At 45.4% G+C, this 27221-nt stretch overlaps 1 protein-coding gene across 1 annotated transcript in view; it reads right to left on the minus strand.

Annotated features, from left to right (window-relative positions):
* Nucleotides 1–27221, minus strand: part of LOC138448026 (cilia- and flagella-associated protein 337-like) — a 621048-nt gene that overhangs the window by 310634 nt on the left and 283193 nt on the right. The window contains exons 12-13 of the mRNA XM_069604562.1: nt 21722–21871; nt 6247–6431 (exon numbers count right to left, since the gene is read on the minus strand). Coding sequence (XP_069460663.1) covers nt 6247–6431; nt 21722–21871 — 335 coding nt within the window. The remainder of the gene's footprint in view (nt 1–6246; nt 6432–21721; nt 21872–27221) is intronic.

Genomic DNA, 27221 nt, shown 5'->3' on the forward strand with positions numbered 1-27221 from the left:
CTGCCCCCCCTTGTATCAAATTTAGTAATGGCCTTTTAAAATGACGCTAATGAGAGGACAATTGTGGGCCAGGCACCATAAGCTTTGCCCCTCTGGTGCTGGCCACTGCCAGACCACTTCCAGACCAGCATCTTCATTTTGGTGTCCCACAAGAGTGATTATTAATATTGCTACCATTGCTTTCCCCCTACCCCATAGACATTGAAGTTTTGTGATTGCCAATCAATTCTTTAATGCCCTTTGGTGGCTACTCCCAGCATTCTTGTGTGGTCAAGGATGTAGTTGGGGTATTGCCAATACATTTATATGTAAATACAACATAAAGAATTGATCAATTAAAGACTCCTCTGGTTTTCGGAACAAGTGATTATTCCTGTGTACTGCACATAAAATGCAACATTAAAAGTTGAAAAGCACATGTTCAGTGATTATAGAGAGTTGTGCACAGGGGTAGTTGCATCAAAGAACAAGAAAAGCACATATGGCTGCTGTTAGTAGAATAAACGGATGTTTGTGATTTCAAGCCACAACATTCTTAGATTGGAACAGACTATGGTGTGTGTTTATTGTACAGTATGTAGATCTGGTACAGTTACTGGTGCTGGTCACTGGGGAGTCATTTTGGGATTCCTGTGCTGCGATCAATACAATTGAAAGTTCTGCAAAATAGAAATGCAACATTCCCAGAATGGAACAGCATACCTGAAATACTCAAAAACACAGCCCAGCATTTTGCAGGTAAATGCTTGTCACTCTGCTAGTCAGGGATGTCATTTAGGGGTGGCCAGGGATCACGATTGCGACCCCTGAGGTCTCCCCTGCTACCCCTGTGGTCTCCCTTGCTACCCCTAAAAGAAAATACAAAATAAAATCCTTTTTTTTCTTTTTTTACAAATTGAAGCTGCTGGGCTGTGGCCAATGCCATGTGCCTCTTTGTTTCTAGATGGCTTGTTTTCTTGTTCAGGCTTCTTAAAAAAACAGGGGGTTCCACAAGTGTAACACTTTTGAGTAGTGACCCTAAATAAGAAAGAATGGGAATGACAATTTGTCTTCTGGAATTCTAAACAATAATTGCTAGGCTCATTAAGTCACTGAGTTAGTTTGTTGTTAAACACCTCAAATTCACAATGCAGACAAAAACTTCCCCAAAACATTTAGCATCCATTTCGGACTATGTATCTTGCTTTTTTTGTAAGTTGCAGTTATAGCAAGGTTTTTTTCTGCCGATACATATGATGAGCCATTCTTGTACGAAATGTATAACACGTTACAGTGATAGTGTAACCATATTTTTCATAATGTACTTAAAAACAATGCCATGTGATGCCACTACCTGTTTTGTCAAGGGGTAAACAGTCGTGTTCCATCAATTCCTGTGATGTCACTTCCGGGTGAGGTCAAATGACATCACTTTCTATGATGTCATCAGAGGTCAAGGGTCATATGATGTCACTTCCGCTACCCCTGGCATTTTTTTGAAATGACGTCCCTGCTGCTAGTCCGAGACTAAAGGTGGGGATCATAGTTGTTTTAGACCAAAATGTCCAGAGAGTCTGAAGTTGCAGACCACAACTTGTAAGACCATGGCGTGTGCTTACTGAACAGTCTGTAGATCTAGTACAGAGTTTGCATCACTGGTCCTGATCACAGGGGAGCCATTTTAGGATGCATGTGCTGCGATCAGCAAAATAAAAAGTTATGTCCAATGTACTCCTATACTTATCATGGGAAAGGCTTTATCAGCATACCCTGTTTCACACATGTCTAACTGTGATGTAAACATAGTTGCAACAATGTCCTATGACCTGCCTGCATGCAGAAATTGCAAACAGGTTACTCCAAGTTAAATGGACTGTTGTGTATAATCTTAAAAAAATGCCAGTCGTCAGTATTTATTAATTAAGATTGCTTAAGTTTGAGGGGCCATGAGTGATTGCAGGCTTGTATTATCACAGATACATTAGGATGACCAGAGGCATGCCTGTACTTCATGAGACGAGAATACCACAATGTAATGCCTCCCTCCAACGCAGTAGACATGAACAGAACAGGTAGTGTAAAAAGAATCGGTCCAACAATCCCTGAGTGTGAGGTAAGTACTCCACATACAATAGTGATCTACTGTATAATGCAGTACTGTTGATTCAGGAAACAGGGATTAGCAGAATACATTTACAGCACAGGCAAGACACACTTTGCCACAACCATCCCTCTCCCAACTGCTCACACCTGACTTTCAGATTTGCTGATCTGTTGTGGACACCACCATTAGGATATGAATGTCTCTGCAGCTTGGACAGTGGTCCATGTGTGCTTGAAAGCCCAGGTAGTAATCCAAAGTACTACTGTTACGCTAGGTATTGGACTAGAATACTCGCTGAACATCAAAGCAAATAATGTCCACAGAACTCCTGCTCTGTCATGAAAACTCTGCTTTGATCAGCCAAAGCTTGGATGATCAGTCCTGCCCCCAAAATGCAAACAGGCCCCAACTCCTAAGTCCCACGAGAAGCCACATGTGTAGCCCATGTAATAATGAATGGACTTCGAGCCTGGAAACTCTCTTCCTTTCTGTTGTGTTCTGTGTACATTCATTATGTTATTTTACTAGTTGTTATAAAGCACATTGCTGACAAAGTCAATTGCAAGGACTCTCTCTCTCATTCTCCCTCTCTCAGTACAGTGTGGTCTTTGTTATCTGCCACTATCTTAGTAACTTACTGGAATGTGTTTTGCTATGTGGTGATGTGCCCAAACATTATAATATAATATTATAATTTAATTTAAGCATCACCAAGTGTTGGTGGTTGTCCACATGCAGAATCAGGACATCACCTGCACTGGCCTGCTAAGAGGGCGTGCACATGGTGCACTCTGCATTCATTATGTTTGTATGTATCTGGGATTTATATTGTGCACCTCATGATTTGTACCACAGTGCACTCTTACTCATCCCTCTCGCATTCTCCATCTCTCTCTCTCTCTCTCTCTCTCTCTCTCTCTCTCTCTCTCTCTCTCTCTCTCTCTCTCTGTCATCCCTTTTGCTCTTTCTGTCTCTCTCATTTTATCTCTCTCTCTCTCTACTGTATCTCTGTGTGGGCCTCCCTCTCTCTCTCTCCCTCTCTCTCTCTCTCTCTCTCTCTCTCTCTCTCTCTTACTTGTATCTTTAACCTAAAGCAACATGTTCTGCAATGGGATGATGTACAAACATATTAATTTCTCTAAGAGGAGCCCTCCAAGAGGCCTGGCGGTTGGAGGAGGTGTACAGGACTGCACCATACCGTGGGAGTGCCCCCTAGCCAGAAGCATGACATCAATTGCACCATTCCACTCTGAGGCATTGCACATGATACATTCTTCATTCGTTACTCAATTGCAGTAATCTTCAACCATTATTTATTTTCTGACTGGTTCCCATTCACATGCCGTGCCCCGCAAGGCTCCATCCTCTGATTGATCCTTTCTAAGATTTACATGCAGCCTGTGGGCACACTTTTCAAAGATCCCAATAAAGCCGTCCACCAACATGCAGATGATACTCGGCCGTACATGAGTGTAAAAAGACCTCAGGAATTCAGTAACTGCCACGATTACCTAGCCATGACCCAGTACTGGATGTTGACTGCCTACCTCAAACTTAACCCCATCAAAACCAAATGTATCCTTATCAGACCTCCCCACCCCGCTAAGCAACAACGTGTCCATCAGTTATTCAATGATATGCGCATAAAAGGATTTGATCCAAAACGTGATTCCGTTAAATCCTTAGCCTTCACCTTAGTCTTCACCTTTCAGAAACACACACCCAAACGCCTGTCTCCAAATCTCCCCCCTTTGCAAAGTCAAACCCTTCATCCTTCTGGATTGGAGGAATGTCCCTCTGACGGGGCTCTAGCCACTTACTTGGCTCCAGTTAAAGCAGTGTGGCATGCAGCAGTTTGACTGACCCCTGTCCTGCATGAACTAAATTGGCTTCCTCTCCAGGTCAGCATACTTTTCAAGACTGCATGTATTATCTACAAAGCAGTCACGCCAATATACCTGGTGGCTAGCTTTAACATATCTGGTGGCATACACACCTTTCGCAGCAGATTGACCAACCGGTCCGTAAATAGAGGACGTGCAAACACTCCTTGGGCCTCATCACGAGTTGGGCAGTAGCGCCGGTGCTAATAGCGCTGGCGCTTTCTGCCCTACCGCCAAACTGACCAGCGCTATTAGCGCCGGATCACGGGTTTGGCGGATTTGGAAATCCTCATTCCCCATTGAGCCCATTCGGGAATGCCCCATTCCCCATTGGGCTCAATGGGGAAATTTCGCGCTCATATCACCGGTGGATTTCCCGCCGGCGGTATGAGTGCGAATTTTCAGCAGATTTCCCCCCAGGGGAGAAATCCGCCAAAGCCCGGATTTGGTGGACCCTTAAATCCGGCGGTAACAGCGCTACCACCAGATTTAAGGTTTACAGCCAAACTCGTGATGAGGCCCCTTATCTTGTCACGCGTCCACCATCGGGAACAAAATCGCACTCTCAGCTCGAATACCCCTACAATTCTCCAATTTTGCAAATCTCTCAAAATGTGGCTTCTTCAACAACACTTGACCAAGGACTAATCCCAATGGACACACAGACCAAAACTCACAGAACTGCGCTACTGTTACAAGGCATAAACCCATCTATTCACACCTTAAACAGCGCTCTGCTGCTCTCAAACACGAAAGTGATGAACATGAAATGGCCAGCAATCCCATGTCCTAAATCACATTGCGTGGCAAGGAGTAAGTGGCATGGCAGTGGCACACCTGCACCCCCTGTCATGAGTACTTAATTTGAATAATATTTGTTGAGTCTGCAAGTGGGAGTGAACTTGGAAATGTTTGTGGATGATCCAAGTGAACTCAGCATGCAGCAAATGGCTCATTGGGTGGGTGAAAGAAGAGGTGAAGTTGGATGTTTTTGAGGATCATCTGATTAAACTCAATATGTGGCAACTGGTTTGTTTGGAGGGTGCAAATGGGTTCCAAAGAGAGCAATAGGGTCCACATGACAGAGCAGAGTAATATGCTTATGTGGCAGGAGTCTCTGAGACCGAGGCTTTATCTCTCTTTTCCAGACCTAGCACTTGGATCTTCCCAACTGCATGTTTGGAAGAATCCTGATCTTGTCAGAAGCTCCCCACCCTCCCTACCCCTTGGTACTTTGTGTCTACAGATTTACCCCATCTGATGGATACATGCTCTTGGCTACATTGCCACCAGTTCAAATGATGCCTGTTCTCAGGTCTGACCCATCCTCTACCTTATTCCCACCTTATTGTTCAGTAGCTTTCACCTTAGGGCCTTTACAAATCCTCACTTGGTTGCCTGGCTTTTCTCCTGAGTGCTTAGGCCTTGGCAGGTCCTTGCGTACAGGACTTTGGGAGGGCTTTGTCTACCCCAGGCTCAAGCTCCCCATCCCCATCCTTCTACCTCCTTGTCTTGCTCCCATGATGCTGTCCTATCTATCCTTGGAAGTAGGCTATTTGCCAAATGAAGTAGCTGGATTCCCCCTGCCCTGCGGCCCTCTTCTCTCTTACACTGGTATAAAACCTTGTGGGTCTCAGAGAAACCTTTGTAGCTGCTTACCCCATATCGTATTCCAATGTCTTCCTCGCGACGTCTTGCACATAAGGCCATAGTCCACTGAATGTCCTCTCCCTCCAACTCAACCCCATCCTCTTACTCCATTTCAGCCAATCACAATGCTAATGAGGCTCAACGAGACATCCGAAAAGGGTGAACAGTGCCGCCATATTTGCTTTGTTTCTCTTCATTCTTATGCTGCTGTTAGCTTTCACCCACTAGCCGTTCGATATATTTCTCTTCTTTTGCGATGACCTTTGTGTATTTTTTTCTTTATTTGGACTACCTTCGTAGACCAATTCAATGCTCTTGCAGGTCAAGTCTGTCTATTATAAAACCTTCAAATAAATCAAATAAATGCACTTTGTCACACCAGAGGGGTACAACAACACAGGCAGCAGTTGTCAAGGTATGTAATCTTTACTCCCTGAATCCGCTACGTTTGTTCATAAACTCTTCACACAAGGTACTCACTTATCGATTCACACCTCTTAATAAGGGAAGAGTGAATACAAAGAGCAGGACTTGAGGCTTCCTAATGTGAAGAAGCTCAAATACAAGCCATCACTTTGACCAGTAGAAAGAGAGAAATGCATAGGTGTTGTGGTGTGCAAAGACTGGTACCTGCGTGGAGTCACCTTTCTGAGGTAAAGGTAAAGTCTCTGCGTCTCTGTCTTCCACACGATTATTTCTCCATCGAAGCTTGCTGTCGCGAGGAGCCCGAGAACGGGGCAGTAATCAGCGGCTAAGATGTCCTCTCTATGCAGCTGTCCACCTCTCCACGAGCGATCCGCTGCGACGTGCAGGTTCTACAAAAGGAAGAACATCATGGCACCCTTGCAGTACTCCATATGGCAAGGATGTAGAGTGGTGGCGAATACCGGTGTGTGCGATTAGGAAAAGGCCTGCGGGAGTTCCATGAGGGACAGTGCAGATGGGATATGGCGGTTTACCTGGAGGTGGTTATTGATGGAGTCTCTTGCCTATACCTGTAACTGCAATAAAGAGTTAATTTTATATAAGTGTGACGTCTGCCTCCCTTAACTTACCCAGTAGGCAGCACACGTCAATGTAGCTCATATGATATCTTTGCGGTGTGTAAAGTTGCACACCCCGCTTCAATATAAAAAGCCTTGCCACATGGCTACAAGGCCTCCATAAGGCGCAGTCACTCGTGTCAGTGGTCCACCAAAAGCACTTTGAGCGGGACATGTTGGCACAGGCGAGGCTGGGCTGAGGTAAGTACATTATAGACAATTACACTTGCAAAGTTCGAGTGTGCTCTTGAGAGAGGGACGAAAAACACAATCAATTTTACCTATGCAGGGTACCAGACCAGAGGCATCAAGAACTGGTGCACGCTGTCTTTGGCTGCAACATGCTAGATGTGAACATGTGAAAAATGTACATGGGGTTAACATCAAAGAAACTGAATTTCAACAGACCTACAGCCCCTTAGGAGCAGTAGCGGGTTGTGAAGAGTCCGATTAAACACGCCGACTAGATCACTGTTCGGAAGGGTAACATGCCTGCTATATGGATACAGGGCCTTTTTCTTCCATCTCTTTATGTGTCTGTAGCGCTGTGCGCTCTCGGAACCAGTACAAAGACACGCCTATCGGTCGACTCAGTCTCCCCCAATTATCTGCTTCACTCACCAAGAGTACCCGTCATCACTAGCTAGAGGCTTAACTAAACCAAGTAGTTGTGGGGGGCTAACACTGCAAATAGTTGGTGAGGGGCTCGTTTCCCCTTCTTCCAGGGAAGTCATTTGGGGGTCGCCAGGGGTCACACCACCGACCCCTGATGCCTCCCTTACTACCCCTGTGGTCTCCCTTGCTACCCCTTAAAAAAGAAGAAATATATATATGTTTTAAAACATCAGCTACCCCTTGCCGTTTTAGTGAAATTACGTCCCCGCCTTCTTCCCCATGGAATATTTGGAGGAAAACATCAAAATGGCAGCAAATGAGGGCATTTTAAGCACAGCGGGCCAAGGACATTGCCCAAAACATCACAGGCTTTGGAGACACCTTGCTTGTTCATTTTGGTACCTGCCAGCATGGCAATGTTGCGCGGGCTGTGAGTTGGTAGTTCATGAAGCATGTCCAGCTGCATTGCATCGTACTCCCATGTCATATGTATGAGGCAGACTAGTCCCCCTTTAATGACCCTCCTGTATACTGTCCTCCCTATCCTACTTTCCAAAGTTACAGACCACACATGTGCTCTTTTGTTTGGCCTCTTCACACCCTCATTTAACCTAAGCTACACCGCCACAGGCAGGTCCAAAATCAGAATCTCCTCTATCCCTTCTGCTTCACTCGCCTGGTCTCCCAACCACCCCCCCCCCCCTTTCTTTTGCCCCTTGAAATAGCAAATAACCAGATTGCATCTCCATTACCAAACGCCTGGTCCTGCCACCCCCTTCACTGCTTCCCGAATCCCGCCTTTTCCTTCCCTTGGCTCAGTTTAGCAATCGTAGACTTCCCGGCTCCCGCTCCCATTTGGGCTATTTTCACAGTCACACTCATACGTTTATTTTCCTTTTAAAGTGCTACCGCCCTGCTACCCCTCTCAACATACAGAAAGGAACGTTCCCCCGTTTCATCACCATGCCTCCATGGCAACTGCCGTCCTGCCAGTCCTTTGTTGCAGCCATCCCCAAATCCCCCCTCGCCGTCCCTGAAAATAAAGTCTTAGGCCATCCCTCCACTATTAAGCCATTTCAGCCGAATGCATTTACATTCCAACACTCCTCCATACTCCCACACCCCAATCCCCCCGTCCTACAGTGCCTGACTCTGCCTCCTCTCACCCCTACATGACCAGAATATCCACTCTGCTGAAATATACTGAAACCCCAATCTCAGTTACCCCTGGAGGTCCAAATCTCGATATCCTTTGAAGCCCGAGCTCCGATGGAGCCCTGCCTCAAGGCTCTGCCATAGCAACAGTCTCTCTCTTAAGACCCAGACACAGCGTGTAGAGGACTCAAGAAAATAAACATCCCTGTCACACACCTAGGTCCCACCGCCCATAACATAACAGCAGCACACTTACTTCACCAAAGATTCACCCATCCCTTGGTGGTCCTTCCCAGCCTCCCAAACCCAGAGGCAAAGATCACAAGAGACACAAGTACTGCTCCTTTTGGGTTAACTGACATGAATTTCTGCACACACATACATGCATGCGCGCGCACACAAACACACACACACACACACACTTACACACACACACGGCTAGCTTTAACTGGCACGGTCTATCCCAGCCTTGACCTGGTCAACCATGCTTTCACTGCACTTAGGACATCCCGAGTACATTCCGAGCCCCTCATTCATCCAGACTATACACTTAAAATGGCATTATTTTCATAGACACACTCATATACATACTGTGTGTGTCTTGCGCTTAGAAACTGGTCTCCGGTTTTAAGCGCATTATAAAAGATCAATTATAATTATAACGACTCACTCTTTCCCTCAGTTCAAGCTTCCATCCATTCTAGTTATCCACCTTCCTATTTGCCGTATCCATCTCTAATCCCGTATTTTCAGTTTCCTCTAAGGTCTGGTGATCCCTGGTGGGTGGGGGCAGTACACCTTACAAACTCTCGGAGAAGGATAGGTGCTTTGAGACCACTAGGGTGTGGATTGTGCGCAGTATAAATGATGATTAATGAATGCAATCGGCCATTGATGTCACATTGAGGTCCCCGAATTTGCACTCTGGCATAGCAGGACCTTACATAGCATGGCTGAACCTTACCTCACATATTACAGCATAACAGGGTGGAGCAAAGAGTTTCACCCCTTCTCATGTGGGTCTAGGTTCCGACCTATCCATGCAAGGCAGCAGGAGAGGAAATGAATGCTGCAATCTGTTCACTATACCTGCATCTCCGGTGTCCCGACTGGCCAGCGGGAAGTATATCCCATGTAATTGAGTCGTATGGGACTGAGCTGGCCAGATTCTATAATAGTGCAATGCTTAGTGAAGGCCACCAGCAGGAGAAGACCAGGGGACACCAGTTTATCCACAAAAACATCAAATCTGCCCCTGTGTAAGGGTAGGAGTGTAGCAGAATGGGGAATTGTTAAACATTTTGCAAGCCCTGTATAAATGGGCTGTAAGAAGCTGAATAACCAGAAATAATGATCTACAACTCACCCGACTGCATTTAACTGAGAGAACAAACTGGTGGTGCACGGTGAGGGCAGGAGAAAACTGCTCATCGGTATTGGGTTGTGGAAAGGAAAATGCGTGTCTCAAAGGGAGGAGGGGAGTGATGAACGAAAAAGAATCAGAAGGGAAGGAGGTTCTCACAATAAGAGAGAGGAACCTGGGAATCGCGAACTAAATGTCATGGACATGACCGCTAAGCCTAGACTTTACTGTTGGCAGGTGGATATCTGCAAGTTTAAAATCAGCTTCTCTCAGTTTCATAAACAAAACATCTTGCATGCATGTTAAGGGGGTGCTAAGGGTCATTTCAAATTACAGACTGAGGAGAGAGCCTTGGCAGATTGGACGGTGGCAACCTACTTCTGCCCAGCGTGCAAGCCCTTGGATCTTGAGTGTGTTCCTCTCTCTTGATGGAAGGATTAGTGGCAAAAGCAGCTGTGGCTCCATGGGATAAAAGGATTCCTAAGCGGACATCTCCATTATAAGTGATTCAAGGCCATAGCCATTGGTGGTGATTGGTTTATTTCAATGAAGGTGCTTTATTATTTCCTTTTTATATCCATATCCACGAGTGACTTAGAGCCGGAAGCTACCTCGAATCAACCCAATACAATTTGGGGATTCTCAAAAATGATGCATCTAACAGCATACTGTTGAGAGAAATTGTGTAAAAATCCATACAATAAATAATTGTATCTATAGGGTAACATATAAACAAATCCAATTATTTCCAGGTCACCAACAGTAAACAGGAAACTGCTCAACATTTTCATGATGCTTGTGTCGCGAATATATGCCAGCACTGCCACCGTAAAATACATTTTGATGTTGTTCGTGCTCCCAATGTAGGCCAGCAGTGCCACTGTCAAATACCTGGCCTGTGTCCATACATAATATATGTTAGCATTGGCTCTATGAAGCATATTTTCATGATGCCTGAGCCCACAATATATGCCAGTGCTGTGTCCTTAAAACATTTTTGTAATGCTTGTGTATACAATGTCAGCCAGCAGTGCCACCTTAAAAAGTGCTTTCATTTTCCCTGTAGCCACAATATATGCCAGCACTGCAACTGTTTCCATAATATGTCAGAATTGCCCTGTAAAAACATTATGCCCAAATGATGCCAAGTGTGTGCCAGCATTACTCTGAGAAAATACTTTAATTCTACCTGTCCATTGTGGCCAATACGTTGCAGAATGCCACTGTAAAGCACATTCACACTACTCATGCATCATCCTTCCAATAAACACAAGCTCACACACAGCCACACATTGACACACACATTCATGCACACATGACTAGGCAGTCCAGTTTCAGGCCCTCCCATGGCACGGAAAGCACACTTCTGGATCTAGAGTCAGAAATGCTCAATAACATGGATTGGAGCAAGGCGGGGCTGCTGATGTTATTAGATCTATCAGCAGCCTTCAACCTTGTAGACCAGGAAAAACTGCTCATTAGGCCCGTGGACCACGGGCGGTGCTCCAGTGAAGCGATAGATTGGATCAGGTCCTATCTTCTTGATAGGAAATCAAGAATAGTTTGGGGTGACGCATGTTCCAAACACGAGTTAATCAAGTGTGGTGTCCCGCAGGGAGCTTGTCTCTGCCCAGTACTATTTAATATAGTTTGTCGCACTCTATGTGATGCTTTGGATGCCTTGGGCGTGCGTTTTTTGAACTACGCTGTTGAAGCCCAGCTCTTTATAGAACTGAGTGGGGATTATGAGAAAGATCTTGAGAATATAGAACAAGGGTATAAGGCTATCCAAATCTGGATGACATCTAATGGTCTGTGTGCTAAAGCAGATAAAACCGAGTTTCTTATTTTTGGCTCAACACAGGCACGTACTAAACTTACTAATCAGTACGAAGGTTTTACTATAGAAGGACACTACATTAAAACAGTGTCCAGGGTGAAAACCCTGAGAGTGATCTTGGAGTCATCTCTGGATGCTGAAACCCATGTAAACTGCACAGTCAACAAAGCTCAATACCATCTAAGGCTGCTCAGACTAGTGAAGCCTTATGTTTCTGAGGCTAATTGTATAACACTGGTGCGAGCTGTTATAATGCTGAGGCTTGATTATTGTAGTGCGTTACTGGCTGGAGCTAGTAAGGGCTGCATCAACATCTCCAGATACCTCAGAACGATGCCGTCCGGATCATCAAAGGCACCACAAGACGGGAACCAGTGTCTACATACAGGAGAGAGCTGCATTGGCTCTCAGAATATGTTTTTAGCTAAATACCATTGTGCATAATTGCCTATATGGGCAAGCACCTGAATACTTAAAAGAACGATTGGTATTGGAAAATCATACCAAAGTCACCCGGTCTAAGGACTCGATGCGCCTGACTCAGCCTAGATGCAAACGAGTAAGAGGCAATGGACGCTCTTTTGCGATTCAGGCAGGGTTGGCTTGTAATAAGCTCCCAGTGGAGATGCGCAGGGAAGAAAACAATACCACCTTTAGGAAATGTCTCAAGACATTATTGTTTGTTTAATTGGTAATTTGTTGGTCTTGTCTGCCATATGTCTGCACCCTGATGGCTGCGGGCGCCGGCGCAATATAAACAAATAAACATAAACATGCACACTCACACACTCAGTCACACACTCTGCCCCAAACTCACACACCTATCTGTGAGTGCAACATATAAGGCAGGTGGATCATTCTGGTTTATAGTTATTTATAGAGGAGTTAGAGGGGAACTATGGGCCACAATCGGCTTTTCTTTTTTTCCTCTGGTCAAATGTGAGAAGGAAAAAAAGCTCCACCTGCCTTGCTCATTTAATTTTCATTTCTGAAAATCTGACCGAAATGGTGCATGCCCTTCAACCCCATTGGCTCCTATCTGCCTTTTCATGCTCCAAACGTCGGTTTATCCTGAACTTGGCTTATCCTGGTTTTTTCCTGATTTACAGGGTGCACTTATGCATGCCCTCTTGCCAGAGGGTGCCAGCCACTGATTGAAACAATACAATGTGTCAGGCCCGGAGAACCTCACCTGGTCTGTGTGTGAGTTTGTAAGTGTTTGATTTTGTAGGCGTGTGTAATGTGTTTTGTTTTACCTTATGAGCACTTAGTGTGTTTGTGTGTATGGATGTTCTACATGAATGATTGTGCAGCTTCCTCTACATACTAATATGTCAGAACTGTATTCCACAAAATATTTACCTTCATATGAAAAGGTTTCCATAAAAACTAAATTCATGCGTCTCATCTAGAATTCAAGTTGGTGTTTTGAAGTCTGTTTCGTTAAGCATTTTACATATAGAGACATAAAAGCAATGTAATGTCAACCACTATTCTGAATAAAAAGAGAGACACGAGCAGAAGATCGTATGCTGCAGATTTAAAATGAAAATATGTGTATTGTCCTACATCTCACTGAGATGCCTTGTCTGCTGCTGTCTGGGACCAGGGGCGAAGTGTCTGTAGTTTAAAATGTTGAAATCTGTTTCTCCTTTAAAAATAGTAAAGCCGCTGCGAAAATGTTGTTCCCCATAGTAGTTAAAACATATATCTACTGATCAGCCAGTGCAAATATATTTGACTTACCTTGAAAGACACTCTGGAATGTTTGGCGATAAGAAAACCAAAGTCAAGTTAAAACTGTTTCCATATGTGTCTGGAAAGCACAAATCATCTGCTTGTATTGTGTCATGAACCCTTTACAAACACTTCCTTGTATTCACAAACCAAGTACAGGAAACAAATCTTCTCTGTACATTAACAGTTGCCTAACTATGCCAATTAGAGTCATTTTCATTTTGAATACAGGCAACTAAGCCAAATCCATGTTTGACTACATGATAAGGTGTGCTTTTCCCTCTTAAGTGGATGCTCGCATACAACTGTGAAAGGTTAGTACATCCAGACCGTGGGAATGGTATTCTAAATGTACAATCTACAAAGAACAGACAGCTGAAATGTTCCCCTCTGTATGTCACTTGAAAACCACATGAGCAAGAATTATAGCCCGCTCATGTTTTAAGGCTGGGATACATTTTTTTACATAGATAACAGAGTTATAATTGTTTATAATGCACTTAATACCCAGATGTTTCTAAGCGCGAAACCAGGATCGAACCTGTGTTGCTCAACGTCGTCCTGCTTCCAAGTCAATCACGTTGCCCCTGAGCTATCCTCCCAAAGAGTCATTAAAATAGATTCAGGAGAAGTTCTGTCAAAATACAGAATAATTGTTTGGCCTGTAGAGAAACAGACACAATCTTTTATCACTTCAAGTGATATAAACTGAAATCCGTTGTGTGGAGAAATGGCAGCAGGGTGTCCTTAAATCAGGTGCATTCAGCACTGATACAGACATGTAACTTTTCAAACTTCAAAAGTAACCTGAATGTATCCATGAAATGTAGGATTTTCTCTTTTACGATATGTATATTTGATACAGATTCAAGTGAGTTTTGGCATACAAGAAACGGTTTGAAAAGGTTGCTTCTCCGTATCGCAGGAATATCAGAGTCAATTTATTTGAAACAGAGTGACATTACAAATCAGGTGCTACTATATGGGAAAAGAACAACATTGTTCTTACTGATATCACTGCCCCCAGGGTGTTTTCCAGGAGAGGGAAGAACTGACCATGTGGCCATTCCTCAGGGAAGGGCAGATTCACATTCTGAGATAAACCAACCTATGGCAAAGAATTAAGAACACAGAATAGAAACCAATCAATAAATGGAACCAATAAGAATGATCCTGCATTAGAAAAGATCTGACGGGGGACTGGCAAGGGGATAATTAGATTGAAATCCTATAAGGGATAGTCAGTAATTAAGTCAATAAACCATACAAGGATATTGAATAGCAACAGGAGGAAGAGAGAAGTAGCAGACTACAGCTTAGAAGGGAAGTGGACTTGATCCCTGGTGTCAAGCTGATTTTTCTATGATGGTTCCTTTATAAGGAAGACATGGAGTATCTGAAGCAGTCCCACCAGCCGCCCAGTCTAGAGTACTGCTATTCTATGTCTTGCTAAATAAATTGATGCCCAATAAAGAATACACAACATCCCTCTAGAATCTAAAATGTATTGGAGGGGGTATTTACCTTTACAGATTAAAATGATTAACAACTCTGCTGTCTGTGGCAGAAGCAGAGTTATTATATAATCTGTGAGTAACAGTGCACAACAGATTTCATAGATTAATAGTGAGAAGATCTTGGCCCTTTTGAAAACCTTATTCTGATACAATAACCGTGATGAGTATATTTCTCGATAGTTCGTAGGAAAGCAGGAAGAGGGCGGGGCATAGGGTTGAGGAATAGGGTTCCAGGAAACTGTGGGTTGAGTCAAGGTCCACCTTTCAATTGTCCCTGTGAAGCATTAGTGTCATTTTACATTGAGCCATTTTAATTTTCCTTTATTGTAATATATCAAAGAAATTTAAGGGTTCTAACCATGTCATACCCCAACCTAATAGTAAATGAATTGCATATTCTTTGCAGTGTTTAAGGCTCAAATGCATATTTTTAGGGCGAATTCTCATTTCTGTGATAATTCCTGTCAACCTTAGAGACCCCCAGCTCTTCTGCTGGGCTTTAGGACTTTTTCATTTTAACCCGGGAGTGAGGTAGACCTTTTTATCACTCTATCATGTGTTGTGACCTGATTTGGATTATGTGTTTCCTCTGTTTTTGGAGTCTGACAAACTCCATAGGCATCTACTTTTTTGTATGGTGACACACAGCACCTTCAGTGCAGTGTCACAGAGGAATCCTTTAGATTTTGCAAAAGGTTTAAATATCTTTTCTTGCGTGAACTACTGTTCCCAAGATTAGTAAAGTGAAATTAACTTTACTTACCTTTTCTCTTTGTAGGACCAGCACACACCATCCTACGTGGAGTGATGGGGTGTTACCTCGTAGCCCCTTATCATACATTCCCCATGTAACATTTATTTTGTTACCCTCACTACTTTGAATGGCTGGCAGCAGTGGTTTAAATTTCCTACCATTGTGCTTTTCTACCGCAGTATAGCACCCATGTGTAACTGTTTTGGAAAAATGGCCCAGTCTTCTTTTTTCACCATTTTCTGTTTGTGATGTCTTTCTTGGGCTTTACTCTGTGCGCCAAACTAGGTTTGAGCCCCTTGTTCAGTCCTGAAACTTGCCTCTGGCTCCAGTGTTTCTGGAAAGGCAGGATGTGAGGGAGGTTCACGCAACATCCCTGTCCTTTGTCTCTAGGAATGCCTGAATGCACCCAGTCCTGATTGGCTGGCTGGCTGTCCTTTCAGGACAGCCACCCTGCTGTGTGATTGACAGCCTTGGCTGTGCATGAATGGAGAAACATACTTAAAAGGCGAGGGTTTTGGGACTAGAGGCAGAGTCGACCACTTAGAAGAACACCCGATGAAGAAACCATGAACATAGCTTGCTGCATCCTCCTGGACCTTTGAATTGCACGGTGAAGTCCTGCTGCTGTCTTGAAACTCCCTTATTTGATTGACAAGAGAAGCTCTGGAAGGGACACCTTCTTCCCATGGGTTAGTGGGACCAACTAACCCTGAGACGAACTCCACTGGACCATCTTCCCTGATTGGCTGTACTTCTTCGCTGCTACAAGAACCAAGTGCCAGGGGTCGAGAAATCCATAGTCAAGTGCAAAGTCTACAATCCAGCCAGAAGCTCCAGGAGTCTCTTAAGGACCCTCCAGAAGCAGTATGAGCTTCAGTCCCCTCACCAGAGTGCAGGACTCAAAGAGGGAAGGAAGCCCAACCGGTATCCAAGATCTGCTGTGGTGCTGTTCACGGCACGCTGAAACCGCAAAGTGCTGCTGATCCGAAAAGAGCCCATAGCTGTCCACGAACTCCAAATTGCTGGCGCTGGTATCCTCCAGACGTCTTCCCTCTTGTCCCCACGACTGAGGCTCAGGAACCCAGGATCTGCATCACTGCAACAGGACAGAATCCAGTTGGACCACTCTTCTTCAAAGCAGAGGTAATGTTTAGACTCAGGCACTTACCTCAGTGTCTTTTTGAGCTTTGCTTTTCTCAGTTGAGACTTGCAGTGACTTACCACAGAGTTGATACCAATTCTGCTTTTCACAAGTGTAACAGCTTGTGACCCTACAAGTGATTTCTACAAAACTCTTTGTGCAAGACTTTTATTATCTAAGAAGTTACTCTGTTCCATAGACTGCGCTCCAATTGGCTTTGGCTGTCCTGGCTCTCTGCAGACTCTTCTAGTCCATTGACTTTGATATTTCTGTCCCTCATAGGTGGTTACTTGTTTTAGACTGTTATTGCTGGGAAAGTCTTGTCTAGACTTCATTGGAAGATTTAAGTATACTCACATGTCCTGAGAACCTGTTTAACCTTTTTGCTTCCTTTATCCTTTCCTTTTTGCAACCTCAGAATCTGCAAAATATAACTAGTGATATATGAATGCCATTACTGTCCTTTGAAATTAAGTCACCTCTGGGTGTAGGAAGTGTGTAAAAAGCATCTGTAAAAGCAGGGGAGTTGCTAGGTCTGGAAAAGACCCGGGGCTACGCTGATGTCGGAACTGTTGGGACTAGGGGCTAGCTAGTTTTTTGGCTGTAGCTCCTGAGATTCTATCCGGGGCTACAGCCAAAAGACCGGGGGCTATAGCCCCCTTAGCCCCCCCTAGCAACGCCCCTGTGTAAAAGAAAATCTACTATACTTGTGCTGATTCTGGAAAAGTATTTAAAGTATATTTGATTGTTACATATCTTGCCCTTTTTAAAGAATGCTTATTTAAAAACTGATGTTAAATAAAAAACTATTTGTAACTGAAACCTTGAGTGTAAGTATTACTTGGCTACTTGGCTGCTCTACCACTCAACTCCTCCTCCTCGGTGACATAAATATACATTTAGACTCTCCTTGCTCCTCCTCTGTACTCTTACGTGACCTCTGTGACTCCCTCTCCCTGTCCCTTCTCCCCTCTACCCGACTCACTCTGCAGGGCACACACTCGATGTCTTGATCTCTTCTGACTTCCCCCTCTCCATCCCTCTGACCACTCCTTTCTCCTGGAGCAATCACTCCCTCCTCTCATCTCATCTCTCCCTCTCTTCCCCCCAAGCAAAGCCTACCCCAACACTGCCACCTACCTTCTCGGACATCCGGCCCATGAAGCGTGTGTCAGTTGAGGCTTTTTGCCGCCACTTTCTCTCCCCCCCCTCCACCTTTGGGTGTCTCACATCCTGACACAGCCCTGTCTCTGCTCTACTAATTTCTGATACGCTTGGTGCTCTTGCCCCTGTCATGAGGATCCGTTTGAAGTCCGAAGCCAGGTGCATTTCCTGGTATGACTCTGACCTAGCTACACTTAAACGTAAGTGTACGGCAGCTGAGAGGAAATGGAGGATTTCATGTTCATCCTCTGACAAACTGGCCTGTTGCCTGCTACAAAGGCAATACCGACTCTCTGTCCTCACCAAGAAGGGAGTCCACATTCAAGCTCGTGTCTCTGCGGCATCTAACAACCTGGCCGAACTCTTTAAAATCTGCAAGGAGCGGGCCAACCCTGCTGCAGTCTCTACCCCTCCTGTTGCCTCCCAGGCTCTTTGCAATGCCCTTGCCTCTCACTTAATTTAAAAAACCCAGGACATCCTGTCCACCCTCTCCACCCACACCCCGCCTCTCCCCTCTCCATCTGTGCTTGCTGACCCTCCTTTAGCCACCCTCCCACCATCCTTCTCGTCCTTTCCTCTTTTCACCCCTGACAAGGTCGCTAGATAAGTCCGATCTATGAAAGCCTCGTCAAAACAGGTTCATCCCTGTTCCTCTAAAACCATCAAGGACCACATTGACACCCTCACTCTGGCCCTTGCTGATTTTTGCAACCACTCTTTTGCCTCGGGATCCTTCCCCTCCCCTCTGAAGCACTCCTTTGTGCATCCTCTTCTCAAGAAACCCACAGCTGATCCTTCTTGTCCAGCAAACTATCGCCCAATTTCCATTACTCCCTTTCTTGGCAAACTCCTGGAAAAGTTGGCCATCTCTCAGTTTAACCTTCATTCTAATTCTGTTGGCTGTTTCCATGACCACCAGTCTGGCTTCAGTGCTGCCAGAAGCACGGAAACTGCTCTCCTGAATATCTGTGAAGATCTGCTCTCCAACCTTGACTCTAACATTCCCTCTGTCCTCATCCTCCTCGATCTCTCCTCTGCTTTTGACACGGTCAACCATACCACCCTGCTCAACCGCCTCAGTGAATACCTGGGTATCACTGATCAGGCTCTGGCCTGGGTGACCTCTTTCCTCTCAGATCGACTCTCCCAGATCCAACTTGGGTCCTTCCTTTCATCTATCTTCCCCTCTACCTGTGGTGTTTCCCAGGGGTCTAACCTCTCGCCCTGGCTTTTCAACCAATACCTGGCAACTCTCGGCCACTGCATTGCCACTTTCTGCTCAAATTTCCAGTGCTACGCCGATGACACTCAACTCATTTTCAGGCTGCCCTCTGCCACCTCCTCTCCCTCTCTCATCTCTGATTGCCTAACTGCCATTCAAGATTGGTGTTCTGCCAAAGATCTTTGTCTGAATGCCAGCAAGACGGAAATCCTCCTCATCGGCACACCTTCACCATCCTTTCCCCTCACTCTCTGGCCGGACTCCCTTGGCCCTCCTCCTACCCCCACCTGCGAGGCTAATAACCTCAGGGTCATCTTTGACTCCACCCTTTCCTTCTCTGCCCACATCTCTGAGGTCTCTAAAAAGTCAAATATCCGACTGCACCTCCTCACAGGTACTCTGCCTTTCCTCTCCTTCCCCTAGAAGCTCTTGGTATCCCAAGCTCTGGTTCTCTCTAGCTTGGACTTTTGTAACGGCCTCTTTCTAAATCTACCTACCTCTACTCTCCGCCCTCTGCAACTAATCCAGAACAGGACTGCAAGACTTGTCCTTGGCCCCAAGCCATGGGATCGTATCTCTCCAGCTCTGAAATCTCTCCACTGGCTCCCAGTGGATGCAAGCATTAAATTCAAAACCCTCTGCATTGTCCACAAGGCTTTCTGGGGCCTGGGTCCAAAATATCTTCAGCTATCCTTCTGCAAATACCTCTCGAGCTCTTCGCTCCTCTACCTCCAACTCCCTCAGGTTCAGTCGTTTTTCAAAGATATGAGCTGGGGGTAGATCTCTGTCTTCGGCTGGGGCCTACCTCTGGAATAGCCTCCCTGCCACTATAAAACTTGAGGAGAACCATCTCCAGTTCCAGAAGCATCTCAAGACCTTCCTCTTTTCTTCTGCCTTCACACTCCCTCTCCCCTGCTGATCTGTTCTCGCTTGGCACTGTGCACCTGGCCACCCTCCGTCCTTCGGGCCCAGGTACCTGCTCACCCTGCCACCCTCCCGCACTGCCTTCGGGCCCCCCTTGCACTGGGGTCTGTCTCTGTACCCAAACAGCCCCCCCCTTTTTCTTCCTGCACTTATCAGACCTACCCTGTCTGCTGACTTAAACCTAGCACTTGCAAATTGCTGGCTGCATTACCACTGTTTGTTGCCTTAATTATTTATTTATTGTTATTTATCTGTTTCTCCTCTGCTTCGCACTTTTCACTTCTCCCTCCTACCATGCACTTTTCCCCTCCCCCTCTCCCATGCACTTGCGCGTTCTCAATGTCACTGGGCCTAGTAAAATCGCTGTTTTGTTCTCCCCTGTTCCCCTCCCTTGCCTTGTTGCGCTCTGAAACACTTGTGTACGAGTGCAATAGAAATAAAATATCAATCAATCAATGTGCACTTAACCTAACAATGCCTTTTCCTTTCACCAAGGTCATCAGAAAAAGCTTATACACATGGCTTGACGATTCTTGAGAGTGATTAATAAAGTGGGTGATTCTTAAAGTGACAATCTACCATATCTGAACGGAACAATGGCCCCAGACAAAAAAAGGGGCATGTCAATGGGTATGAGGGCAGTACTGGACCTCATTTCTGGATTGAGAAAGTCGGCCCAATTGATCCAGAAATTTAAAAGAGGAGGGGCTAAAAGGGGATTCCAGTTTTCAGAGTAAATATGTCTGATAGTATGGGTCTGTGTGCATGACAAGTTACCAATGCTAATTGCCTCACTTCAATCATACACAGGAAAACAATTCATCTTTACTACCCCAAAGCAAGCTTCCTGGGACCCAACAGTGCCAAATCCAAATGTGACAAGGAGTCGCAGCATCAATGTAAGGATAGCATAGTGTGAAAAGTTGGGGATAAACGAAAAGCTTTTCATAATCGTTGTTATCTGTGGCGCAATGTTTGACTGTGGTCACAAAGTGCAACTTTTGTGCACCCTGTGAATAGACTCAATAATGTATTGCAGACACATCTCTCAACAGACGCATGTGGGTCAGATCTGTTCTATATATTGGAGGCGCGGCCCTTGCGAATTCTCCCAGAGTAAAGCGCCCAGGCCCAATTCACATAGCCTCCCAAGTGTGCTTTCATCACTGCCAGGGCCGGCCTTAGAGGTGGCAGCGTCTCCGGCAGCGAAACAAAAATGTGGTAACCTCCCTGGACGATGCCGGCCGGGGGCGCGGAGGGGGCCACATTTTTTTAACTTCCTTCTCCCTATTCTTATTCAAATTCGCCCCCTCTCCCGTGCTGGAAAGCCTGGCGCCAGCACAAGGGCAGGGTGCATTTAATTTTCAATAGGGCGCGTGCCGCACCTTTTGCCACCACGCAAGCTTGGGAGAGCCCTTGAAAGACATTGAAAGACATTGAAAGACTCCCCTGAGGTGGCGTGGCGGTGGACCAATGGCTTGATCGCTGCTGCATGGGTGCTAGCTGCACATTTAGTTATAGTGGGATCGACCCATTGTCAATGGTACTTGGCTGCATCCTTTTCCAGTCAAGCTCGTGCATGCGGTGCAAATCGCAGCATGCACTGTGCATTCCGCGCCTTCTGACTCACCTCACTCTGTGATAGGTCGTAGGTCACAATCCTCCGACTCCACCCCCCAGTCAGAAATGTTGAATCTCGCAGAGGGATGATGGCAGTGACCTCTGCCTCCTCCACTGCCTCCAGCCTGTGCAGGTTGTGCCCGTTCTGAATGTTCCAGACCTGCGGTAAATTGAGCATTCAATGAATATTGAAAGGCATCATCGTATGTTGCACAACCCTATCCACACCCATACGGACTGCACATGATGACGATCAGACTAACCTTACATGGCCTGTCCCTATCTGCAGCAGCACTGACTACTCCACAACTCGTCTCCATTCCTGCCTTTACTCTCACACAACAGCTGTTTACAAAATGACTGCACACTGATAACGGGAGAAACGCAATAGGTGTAGGCATGACCTTTAGATGCTGTCTAATGTGCTGCACACAACTTCCTGGAACACAGAGCCCCATGTCAACACTGACATCATTTCTATTCTGCATTCACACACATATGTGCCTTTGGACAGGGGACTACGGGAAAATCATCAGTCAACTGGCTGTGGTCTGTCACAGTAGCATTATCACGCACCCTCCGCAAAACAAGGCAACTCTGTGTTGGCCATTCCAAACCAAGCTCGCAGGACAAACCACCCCAGTTCCTTAAACATCAGAGGACAGGTTTAATGGGAACCCCATGGTACTGGACAGATGTGAATACATTTTTCGTTGGTTCTGTGATGTTCGCAGACATGGACCCATCCAAGGGGCCTAGAAATCTTTCTGGGTTCACAGACCCGAGAACAAAGTATGCGATGCCATAAACAAACGGGTTCAATGCCAAACCTATTGGAATCATGAGTAACGCAATATTAAGACCCCGAGCTTACCTGCCCGAACCTCAACTGTGGGCTGGCCCAGAAACTGGCCGTTTTTATGACTCACTATTTACATATAAAGCTTGCAGTATGGCTACCAGTTTAAATATTGGTTTAGGCCAGACCCATTAGCCTCATTCTGACCCACAAGATGTGACGGTCCACGTCAAATCCCAGCCTGCTTCCAAATACCCCTCAGAGGTGTAGAACCTCAATGGAAGTCTTAACCAAGAGTAAGAGCCCTACACAAGCCGGGAAGTCCATTCTGGGAGCGCGGGTTGCAGGTTCGGAATGCTCATGTTTGGGGAGGGCTGGAGGCTCGAAAAAGGAAGAATACCAGAAGGCTGCAGGAGTTAAGGAGACCGGAGAGGTGGCAACAAAGAGAGTGCATGAGGCTGTGGTGAGGGCTGACGGTGTGTAGAGGAGTCAGGATGTAAAATCTGGAGTGGAGTGCCGTGGAATGGCAGGAGGTGGTAACAACAGAGGAGGAAAGGAGAATTGAGATAATAACTAGAGAGGCGTGGAAGGAGTAGTAACAGCAGAAGAGGAAAGGTGGAAAGAGGCAAAACCTGGAGTGGAGTGGAAGGGGGTAACAACAACAGGAGAGGGATGGAAGAGTAGGTAAAATCCAGACCAGATTAGAAAAAAGGTACAAAGGCAGAAGCGAAAAGGAAGGAGCACTTTAACGCTGTTTTGGGTTGGCAGACAGAGATAACAACGATTTCGAAAGGAAGCAAGGTGGTAATGACCAGGGGTGGAGAGCAAAGAGGCAGTTATAAATAAGAATGAGGCGGAAACATCTAAAGAAAGTGAGCATATAGCATCTGTGGCAGTTCAGGAAGTGGTACGACTGGAAGCTAAGGCTTCGGAAAGAGAATGTCAAAATGAGTTGACCCTATTCCGGCGCAAAGATGAAGGGAAAAGTCTGAGAGTGAGACAAAACCAGCAATAAAATCAAGGGAGAGTGCTACAGAGGGAGTGAGGAGGAGGTGATGGAGACATAGGAACAAGAAGGACCATGAGGAAGAACAGGAACTAGCCAGAGAGCATAGGAAGGTTCCAGTGGGCCAGGCCCTCAATAGGCAGGCCCAAGCAGTAAGAGGAGTCAGGAAGAGAACAGTCACTATAAACAGAAGAGTAAAGTCTCCAAGATTGAGCCATCCCTGCACAACTGGACCTCCTTCTAGTTATCCTTGCCGGCTACAACCAACAACTAGACTGCTACAGAATCAGGAGAACTGTAGTACACAGGGGAATGGGTCCAGAGAAAAAGTGCACTTACAGCCAAGTAAATAAGACGGTCGAGGACCGTGTGAGCCCACAACGCCAGGGAAGGAGGAGGTGGCACATTCTTCCGGGGAGTTTAAGGCAGGAAGACGGTTTGGGAACACCATGAGCCCACAATGCCAGAGCAAAGGGAGCTGGAGGAACCTCCGGAGAACTCCAAGGACTAGGACTTGAACACCAGTGCTGAGGGGTGCTGGCACCTGCCCTGCGTGGGAAATTCACTTAGGTCGAGAGGACCAGTCTCATTATTTTGTTGTTCTCATTAAATTATTTTGTATGGGAAGTTTCCAGCTACCTTTTACTTAGCCACTGTTCATAATACCTAATAAACCCGTCAAATAAACTACATGGTCTTGGCATCCTTCCTGGTCTCTGCCATCCCCTGCATCACACCCACTTATATTATCATCTTTCTTTATAACAATATGGAACACCCTACCCAAAGATATTATGTTGCTTAGCAAACGTTCAATTAAACAGAAAATACAATTAGATTAAGAAAAAACAGCAGAAAGTATTTAAAAAAGAATAAAACACCAGTGTTAGAAAAATGTAAGTATGAAATTCCTACTCCACATGTGCATAATAGGTCCACAGCATACATCACAGGTTAAAGTAATGCAAACCTGTGTACCCAATAAATAGGAGAAGCTATATGACAAAAGGCAGAGAATTCCAAAGCTGTGGGGCGGCAACGGAGGAAGTCCAATTAGAGTACAGTGCTTGTGTAATGCTTAGTTAATCAAGACGGAAAGAGTCCTCACTGTGTGTTGAAGAAGGCCCACCAGAAAACGGACAGCTTGGCAGCAAGAAAAGAAGTCTGCATCCTGATACATGGGTCTGAAAGGGATGCAGCACACTTTTAAAGTCTATGCTAAAATGTCAGAAAAGGCAGTTGAAGCCAAACAAAAGTGGAGGGATTTGGTTGAAAGTCCTTGCACCCACTATCAACCTAAAAGCAGTTCAAGTCTACATTTTCATTGTCCTATCTGAATGGATAATAGCACAGATAGGGTAAAACACAAAGAGACATGCTTTCTGTGTGTTCTACCTCACCCTTGGCACTTTGCGGAGGATACCCTGCAAGGAGCGGGGCATGGAGCAGAAAATCTGTTCTGTGACTTCCCTGCTCGGTCCTGGAAATCCTCCATGGCCCTACCCACATCATATTATGATGAGGCAAGAGAGGCTGGGAACCCAGCAGATTCGCTAAACTCCTTTGCTATCAAAAGAGTAGGCCGAGTCAGTAGGAATCCTGTTTATTGACACTGACCATGTTTGTACATAGTCACCCCCATTATTGTCCGTAGTGTCAAAACACAAACATGGCAGTGATCATTGCGCGTTTATCTCATGATACGGTATAAGGCAGAGGTACATATCTGAGTTTCCATGCTTCACACTGCATCATGCAGAGAATGAATACAACTACTCAGAAGAAGCAGGACCTGCTGAAGCATTCACAGTCTCGCTCCTTCTGTCAGGAAGCACTTGAAGGAGCATAATTCAGACCAGGGACAACTAGCATGTGGGCGGCACAATAGCACGATAGCATCTGTAACAGAGATTGTTTAAGCTTTTCAGATGGCAAAGATAATAGGAGCAGATGGGAATTTGTTGAAAAGGTGATATTTTTAGAGGAAAAGCAGAGTTGAAAGTCTAACCAAGAACATGTGCATCTACTGCCAAACAAGGGCCTATGAGTGAAGAGGATAGGCAGGTCTACACCGGGAGGAAAGACTGTGAGGATATGAGAGACAACATTCAGTTTTAGGAGAATACAATGGTGGGAAAAGTGGAACAGCTGTCTTTCATGGGGCTGAGGCAGTCCATCCGGCAGTGGACGTTGGATATAAATGGTAGTTTGAGATATAATTGAGCTGTTTCATATACAGGTGGAGGGGCCAGAGCGACATGCTTGAGCCCAGCAGCAGATCTGGCTCTGTATATATGTTGAATACATGTTTGATCCCTTGAGTGCCCTTCAATCCTTTGTGATTATTAAGTTTGGAGAGAAGCGCCCAATGGCTAGCTATGCCAAATGCCCTAGAGACACCTAGAAGGGCAAGTAAAGAAGCATCTCCTCCATCCAGCACAGGCATAGACTCATCCATCAACTCCCAGGTAGACATCTCTCTGCCACATGCTGGCCTAAAGCCAGATTGATAAAAGGGAAGAAGAGGATGTGTGGTCAGATGGTGAGTAGGGTGCACTGTGCCTAGAAAAGCTCATCCAAAGTATCACAGTGACAACTGCATCTGTTGGTGAATTGGTGAGTTTTGGATCAACTGTTTGATGTTTTTTTTATTTTTTAAAGAAGGATGATACTTGGCTAATTCTCAAAGACAGCAGGTAAAGAAGCAGATGGAAATTACATATTCAGTCAGCATTGAGAGGTTGGACTACATTGACAGCCAGACAGTAAGTGCAGCTGTGTTTCTTTACTTCAACGATAAGCTTGGAGTTGATAGTAAGCATCCTTAGCAGATGTAACTTATTTTATAACAATTACGAGAACTGCCAATTTGTGCATGATAACTGGGGTTAAATTGGTAGGCCAGATTTTCCCTTTTCATGGAAAGCCATATTTCGCCTGCTTCACTCTGTCAGAAAACTAAGGGGCTGTTGGTCCGGCCCTAGGTTGAAACAGCTGCAGAAAGTTAAGTAACAAAATGAATGTTAATAAAGAGGGCATCCTGTTAATAACAGTCTTCATCCTGGGCAGGTATGGGGCTAGTGGTGTTTTTTAAATATATAGTGCCATCATTACCAGAAATCCATGTTCAGTGTGCTCGGTAGCCGATGTTACTTATTACCATTATCACCCTCAATGTGATGCTCAATCTAACAGCTGGGGGATGGCAGGGGTGCAGAGCAAAGTCGAATCAACCGGGTATCAAACAACCCATGACACAGGGTATTGTCTGGTCCAAAGGAGAGCATGTGTTCATGAGCTATCCTCCCAGCTTTAAGAGACTCTGAAGAGGCAAAAGAAGAAAACCTAAGAGTCAGACCAGCAGGACAGACATTTTTTAAAAAGCCATTAAGTATCATAGTAGGGCATGCTCGGAGAGTCTAAAGGAAGAAGCAAAGAAAACAATGAAAGAGATAGAAAATTGGTCACACAAGCTGACAAATTGGCCTTTGTTTAACAATAATGCTTTGGGGGAAATTTGAATGTGTTCCCAAATGCAAGAATACAAATTGGTGTCGGTCAAGCATATTTAGCAGATGGAATTGGGAATAAAATGCAGGCTATATATGAATGTTCCAATGTAGATCTAAATCCCCCCGACCAATGCTTACAGGATACAAACTCTGATAGAAGATCAAGATTTGTGAATTAATCAAGTAAATCAGG

Source organism: Ambystoma mexicanum, chromosome 3q (genome assembly GCF_040938575.1).
Source record: "Ambystoma mexicanum isolate Mex_15411 chromosome 3q, UKY_AmexF1_1, whole genome shotgun sequence".
Taxonomy (NCBI): Eukaryota; Metazoa; Chordata; class Amphibia; order Caudata; family Ambystomatidae; genus Ambystoma; species Ambystoma mexicanum.